Raw genomic sequence first — 7,174 nt, 5'->3', positions numbered from 1 at the left:
TTATCACTCCACACATTCAGAGAAATGATTTCACAATGACTTTGAGAAAATCACTGTTTCAGATACATTAAAATATTCTAAAATGATATCAAGGATCCTCGAGGACACCACCAAATATTTGCCTATTTCTTGTGGTTTTGTTCTTCTCCAATGAGCAGCTTTAATGTTTGACTCTATGATGCAAAGTTAAATCTGACTTGATAGCCCTTAACTCTATATGAATAAGACGAACATCACAGCTCGATGCATTAATATGATTATAGGCAAGCTTGATATTCAGATAATTCTACATCCACAAGTTATTGCCCTTTGGAATTTCCAAAATTGAAAGTAAACTAGAAATATATATGTTCAAGGACAAACGTCTCAAAAAAGCTATCAGTACCTGTACCTAGTCTTAAAATAGCATTGGTAAAAACCAAATGTTCAGTTTTTGAAAAACTGCTTATTTATAGTAAGGTCGGGAAACCAGAATGTATTTATAGAAATGAGTAAAAGTGATTGGTTGAAACAAACTGTGCCGCATATTGATTGGTCAATTATGTAAACACACTAACATGTGATCTGCAGGATCCATATCATCAACTTTGTTTGAAGTGTTTACTTAAGAGTTCACAGGTAAGATACCATTTTGCTTTTATGATCATAATACTTGTAAATTTCAATGTCAGTAATTTAAGACTTACAATACAGATGTATATTTATTTAATATTTTGCTGTAAACATCTACATTCGATTGCTAGATATTGACTATATACATACTAATAAACTTTGATAATGTGGCAGTTGAGTCCAGTAAGTACAGGGGTGTTCAAAGATAATCTGTCATAGATCTATAATTGCAAAGCAAATTTTATTGGATTTACCTGTATTGGACAATAAACAGTGTCGATTGTATTCAGGTCAACTGCCACATTATCGAAGTTTATTAGTAGCTACTAATTGAGTACACATGGCTTATACATTGTATATATACTATATACTCAACAGGTTTTACTGCACTTTAATATAAAAAGATGCAGAGACATACTGTACTAGCCTTACTCATTAGGTTTATCGGGATAACTTATTTTATGATCTGATATTTTACAGTTGCCATCCCTCTAGACGGAGACGGCAACAGTCAAAAGTTATCACACTGTCCCGAAACGTCCTATCATGCATGATATAGTAAGCTGATAGCATGGCAGAAGTTGAGGAAAGGGTTGAGCAGGACCTACACCTTGCTTTACAGATTCAAAAGGTACAAGCTATTTTTGTTTTGAATCAGTAAAGAGTTGATTTCTATTTCCCTGGGTCTTAAATTAGGCTTTATTTAAAATACTGAATAAAAGCATAATGTTATGCTCATAATGTTGTCTGTTAATAGCATTTCGACTGCACTGCCATGTACTCGGTTTAAGTAATAAAGCATTGCTCCATAATATCGGATGTCAGTATATCCAGGAAGGTCTAATACGTCAGTTGTTCCAGGTATATCAGATGAAAAGGTAACGGTAACTTTGAGAGAGCCAAATTGATTTCTGTGAGGAAAACTTGTGCCAATGGCGACATGAATGAATTTTGTGGTCGGGTACAAACTAAATTAATATACTAAGAAATGGATGATTGCCTATTGGCAGTAGTTTAACCTCTAGTGTTTTGGCGGTCATTAAGGCGGAGGCCAAGGGCAAATGTACTAAAATATATTCATTAAAAAACAAAGACAAAAGTACAACAGGAAAAGTCACATTCAGAGAATGCAGCCACCCATACAGCACTCGTGTAAATATGGGTATATCTCACAGGTAATTACCTTTAACATTTACCCTGCTAAATAAATAAAATGGACTGGTCAGTCATTCAATTTTGGCAGTGCCACTTATCGTTCAAAGGTAAAGCACGTGTTCAACATTGACCTGCAAGCTGATCTTGGTCTGCACAGATCGCAAAGGCAAAATCACTTGCCACCAGAATGCTAAGGTTAATATATACGTACACGTATTAAAAAAGAGAGAGGATTTTTTTCTATTCTAATAACTCTCAGACTGTGATAATTTTCACCCCATATCACGTCACGTACATAGTAAATAATTGTGGCAGAAAATTACAATTTTGTTTGGAGTGTTGACACAGTTTCCAATGAACATGTTGCTAATTAGGCGCCCATTAGTGTTTCGACCCAAAGCATTTTCAGAGTGTTTAGGTTGGCATTTAAAAATGACTGGAAATGAAACGAATATATCTAAATATTGCACATTCTTTTCAAAGTTTAAATTGGCTTTATGTAACTTATATAAATTTGTTTCAGAATATTTCCCTAGGGTTAGACATACTGAAAAATTCTGTTTCCATATTAAAAGATCACTTGGAAAGTTCAGGTAAGATCTTAGTATACATTATATTTTAATTACAAGTTTCCAGATATGTCATGTATTTCATCCTACTTACAATAACATAATAATATGATATGATATAGGTATTGTCCTCGATAGATCTGCTAATAATGGCAGGAAAATACAAGTTAATTGTCATCTTTAAAACAAAGGCCTATAGGCCAAATTTATGACTGTATCTTCGATACTGGGTCATCTGGGGTCAAAAATCAGGCCCCGTTTTCACAAAACATTTTCAGTCTCAGCTGAGTTTGATAACGAAACTTTATTTGTCATTTATATCTAAGTAGCATGTTTAAAATTAGATTTTAAGTTAATAACTATTTTCAAGTGACTAATTAGTACTGATGGTCAGTCTCATTTGGAATTTAACCATGAAGTTTTAGTAAAACTGATATTAAAATTTCAAACTCAAACTCAGCTGAGACCGAAAAATGTTTTGTGAACACGGGCCAGGTCACCAGGTCAAATCAAAGGAAAAGCTTGTTAACACTCTAGAGGTCACAATTTGGGCCCAATCTTAATGAAACTTGGTCAGAATGTTCCCTCAATAACGTCTTTGACATGTTCGATATTAGGTCATCCTGGGTCAAAATCTAGGTCACCAGGTCAAATCAAAGGAAAAGCTTGTTAACACTGTAGAGGCCAGATTTATGACTGTATTTTCATGAAACTTGGTCGGAATCTTAATCTTGATAATCTTTAGGTCAAGTTTGAATCTAGGTCATGTGGGGTCAAAAACTAGGTCACCGGGTCAAATCAAAGCAAAAGCTATTTAACACTTCAGAGACCACATTTATGACCAGTTCTTAATAAAACTTGGTCAGAATGTTAATCTTGTTGATCGTTACGTCAGTATAGGTCAGGTGAGCGATATAGGGCCTTCATGGCCCTCTTGTTTGGACTATTTATTATTCTATCAGGCATTTTCAAACATTGTTGACATCAGTCTTGCTTTCTTGTCCTAGCTTGAAACTTCCTCTAGGTACAAAATTCTTCTTCTGTCTGTCTGAATCTTGTTTAAAACCTCAGTCATTTGTTTTCTTACTAATTGATAATAGAATTAATGTCAGTAAAGAAAATTTAAGATTTTTTCTTCGATTTTTTTCTTAAGAAAGGAACTGAACAAAATTTAAAAAAAAAGAAACTTTTCAACTAAAATATATTATTGCTACCATTGCAGTTAACCAAGCTTTTCTGAAGCAGTTACAGGGAACCAATGGCACAATACCCTGCATGCAACATGTCCAAGCTGGGAAACAGCAGTTTGAAAACACTCCAGGAAACTTTGTTGAACAAGTTAAAACTAACAGTCAGGTAAAGTACGGTATTACTAGTCAGTGTTTATGGATTTCTTGAATTGTTTATAAGAATCTATGTATTCTAGCATAAAACTGCTGTTCTTGTCACTTTTTGGGAGTGTTTTAACTGGAGAGAAAACATGAGTTAACGGAGAGATTCTCGCGCCCACGTGCTGTTAAAACACCCTTTTATACATGCGCATTCCGTGGCAAAGCATAAACATATTATGGCCCCAAAACGGATTATTCAGAAGGAATGACTTGGACGTGAAAAAAAAACAACACTGGTATTCCGACGCATTTCATGAAAATGTAATGATGTTGAAGGATAATGTATTCATTAACTGGTGTTTTTTGTTTTCGCGTTTTATGCTAGAATAACATTAGCAGGTTTATTTCATGTTATAATATCTTAAGAATCCCTCGGGATATGTTGGTACCAACCAATCCCTTGGGATTCTGCAGATGTTTAACATGAAAAAAGAAACGTTATCCCTACTTTTGTAAAAAAAATGTATGAATGCAATTGTTTATATTGTATTTGTAAAAATTATATGAATGTGCATGAGAAGTAGTATACATCACACATACATTTTGGAATTTTAGCTACAATTCTTTTCTGGGTTATTTAGATATGACTATGATTTGATGATAGTTCGAAGTAGGAAAAACAAGTATTTTTACAAGTAGAAAAAAACATAAGATTATAATAAATTTCTGTGTAAATATCAAAATTTACTGCATTAATTGTTGGTGTCTAGATAAAAAATTGTCATAAAAATATTGCCAAATAGAATATTGGATCATGACAAAGTATTCCATTTTATGGGAAGGGAATCGTTAAAGGAACTGCAGATAAAAGTACATTTTTAAAATTGATTAACAATGTTTCAGCAAATGGTAGCCCTGTTTGAAAGTGCCTACTGTACATTGGAGCGATTGGTTACTTGCCTTACGATAAAGGTAAAAGACTGGCAATCACAATTTCAGTTGTGTTATGCCAAACTGATGGCACAACCAGATCTGGAGAAAATCGCACCATGGTATGTATTTTGTTTCTATAGATCATAGAGGATCTTACATGGGCGTATTTTCATGTGAAATGTATTTAATGAGTTTAATAAAGGGGAAAAAATGAAACGCGAGGCTGCATATGCCAAGCATTTTATCTTTTTGTTTTTTCAAGGAGTTTAATGATTTCAATGTTGAACAGCACATATGTATACTCTTATCATAATGTTTTTTGTCTGCTGAAACATCAAACTTTCTTCTTTCTTTCCTACTTTATTATAGATAACATTAATTTAACCAACATCATCTATGCTTGAAACACCATCCACGTCAATGTTAGTATACTAGTATAATATCAAATATTTGACATTGTGTTATTCACTCCCACAGCATCAAACAGGTGATACATAAAAATATTTAAAATTCTTTAACGGTTAGTAATCAGATTAACTGGAAATGTATGCACTAGAATGTGATCATTTTACCTTTATACCAGTAAAATTCCAACGTGTCTAACACGATATCAAGGATTACATCTGCATCCTTAACATGCAGATATTTGCCTGGTTAATCCATACCCTGTTAGATTTCTATCTTACAATTTGGACAGTACCATTAACTGTTAAAAGGGGGTGCTTACCCAAAAGATACTGACTGAATAGCGAACAGTGCAGACCATGATCGGACTGCACGGATGTGCAGGCTGATCTTGGTCTGCACTGGTTGCAAAGGCAGAATCCCTTGCTGACAGCAGGAAAAAAGGTTGAAAACGTTTATACCCTTTTTCAGCGTGGCATAATAACATTAAATGCTATTCTGTATAATTGTTATTTACAAACAGCAATACTGTTGCATAATAACATTACAATTTTGTCTTTTAATATTATGGTAGTGTGTCCCGCAGATTGATCTGTCACAGCAACAGCAAAAGCCATATGCATTGATGAACACTTAATGAAGATATAGCAGGCTTTGAGAATGTAGCTGGATGTCGTGCATGGGGACATTTGGACGCTTAAGTGTTAGGTCAAAACCAGCTGTTGTGAGGGACGTGAGGTTTGAAATCAGCAGTCTCAACAACACAGCCTTGAATTTCATCCCCACAACCACAAACATACTCACTAACTTATGCGAACTTTTTTAGCCCTGCAGTATCTACCTTGATTATTATCTTTATGACTTCAGGTCCCTACAGTATCTACATTATAAGTAATTACATTCTTTTAACCTTCAGGTGTGCCAAGGTTGGACAGATCTTGCATGAACTGCTGGGTGAAAGCTTTGAAGCTTGGCACACAATTTTGAAAAGTGTTCCTGTAAATGATCCAGAAATGTTTCTGACTGAACATCAAAGACAGCGGTCAGGTTTCCAGAGTTTGATGACCCGCTTCATTCAGAGGTTTGTTGATATGCTGATTTGTGGAAGCGCAGTCTGAAGAAGTTACAGTTCAGTGTTTTTTTTCTGGGTTGATTTGCAGCTGATGTTCAGTCCCTGGTGAGTCCCAGTGGCAAATAGTGGGGTTTTCTCAGTCTACAATTCCAAAATTAAAAGAAAACATGTTGTTATTTTTTCCAGCAACTGTACCAGTGAAAGCATAAACATCTGAAATAAAAGGTAACCTTCTGACTCGAGTCATTACTGCACCAAGTTTTTCTTAAATTAAAAATTCTAACGTAAATTACAACTTTTTTCACAGTTCCTATTTTAGATGTTTCACAGCACATTTTCCCCCAACTATAAAAAGCCAGACCCTATTCTCGGATCGGTGATAAACACAGCAGTTAGATAAAGAGATATACACCAACACTTTATCATTACTATAGAATGTATCCATTTTGTTTAAGTACACATTATCTAACTCATAACATTAAAAATGTTAGTTTATATGCTCCCCAAAGGGGAAGACCACAGGCGGCACTTCTTCCATCCGTCAGTCCTGCAATTCTTGTCCGGAGTATTCATTAGCAACCACTGGTTGAAATTTAGTGAAACTTCTTATTGTCTTTGTGTTCGTGTTGGATGATTTTATTCACACATTTTTTTATCACACACATTATTTTCAAATCCCACCCAATTCACTTGCAGCAGTTTCTTGTGCCTTAGTATTCCATAGCCGCTGCGGCACAAAAAAATCAAGCCTTTACCCTCTGCCAAATTACATCCCTCCCCCCACTTTTCTTTAAATTTCCCTTCCTTCCCCTCTGATCTAGAATTAAAATTGGATATGTTGTCCCTCTTTGTGGAGCTCCTGTTGAATAAGTTATGACCATTCTATTTTTGTGCCCCTCAAAAGTTTGGGGGCACTTAGAGTTGCCCTTGTCCGTCTGTCTGTCAGACTCAGTCCATCCATCTCCATTTGTGCCGTTCATATTTAAAAAAGTATTTGACCCAGAGTCATCAGACCTCACAGGATTGTTATTCAATACGAGAGACAGTGCACCAGTCGTTTTAATTTGGAGCTCACACAGTCAGACCAGAGTTATGGC

At 35.1% G+C, this 7,174-nt stretch overlaps 1 protein-coding gene across 1 annotated transcript in view; it reads left to right on the top strand.

Moving 5' to 3' along the window:
• Positions 1 to 565: 565 nt before the first annotated feature.
• The window catches only part of LOC123552745 (signal transducer and activator of transcription 3.1-like), a 36,367-nt gene continuing 29,758 nt past the window's right edge, over positions 566 to 7,174 (top strand). The window contains exons 1-6 of the mRNA XM_053525137.1: positions 566 to 618; positions 1,093 to 1,243; positions 2,291 to 2,360; positions 3,559 to 3,692; positions 4,571 to 4,719; positions 5,922 to 6,086. Of these exons, the coding sequence (XP_053381112.1) occupies positions 1,184 to 1,243; positions 2,291 to 2,360; positions 3,559 to 3,692; positions 4,571 to 4,719; positions 5,922 to 6,086 (578 nt within the window). The 5' untranslated portion in view covers positions 566 to 618; positions 1,093 to 1,183. The remainder of the gene's footprint in view (positions 619 to 1,092; positions 1,244 to 2,290; positions 2,361 to 3,558; positions 3,693 to 4,570; positions 4,720 to 5,921; positions 6,087 to 7,174) is intronic.

This window comes from Mercenaria mercenaria, chromosome 15 (genome assembly GCF_021730395.1).
Source record: "Mercenaria mercenaria strain notata chromosome 15, MADL_Memer_1, whole genome shotgun sequence".
NCBI lineage: Eukaryota > Metazoa > Mollusca > Bivalvia > Venerida > Veneridae > Mercenaria > Mercenaria mercenaria.
Note: the sequence above shows the minus strand (reverse complement) of the source record. Positions and strands in the feature narration are given on the sequence as shown.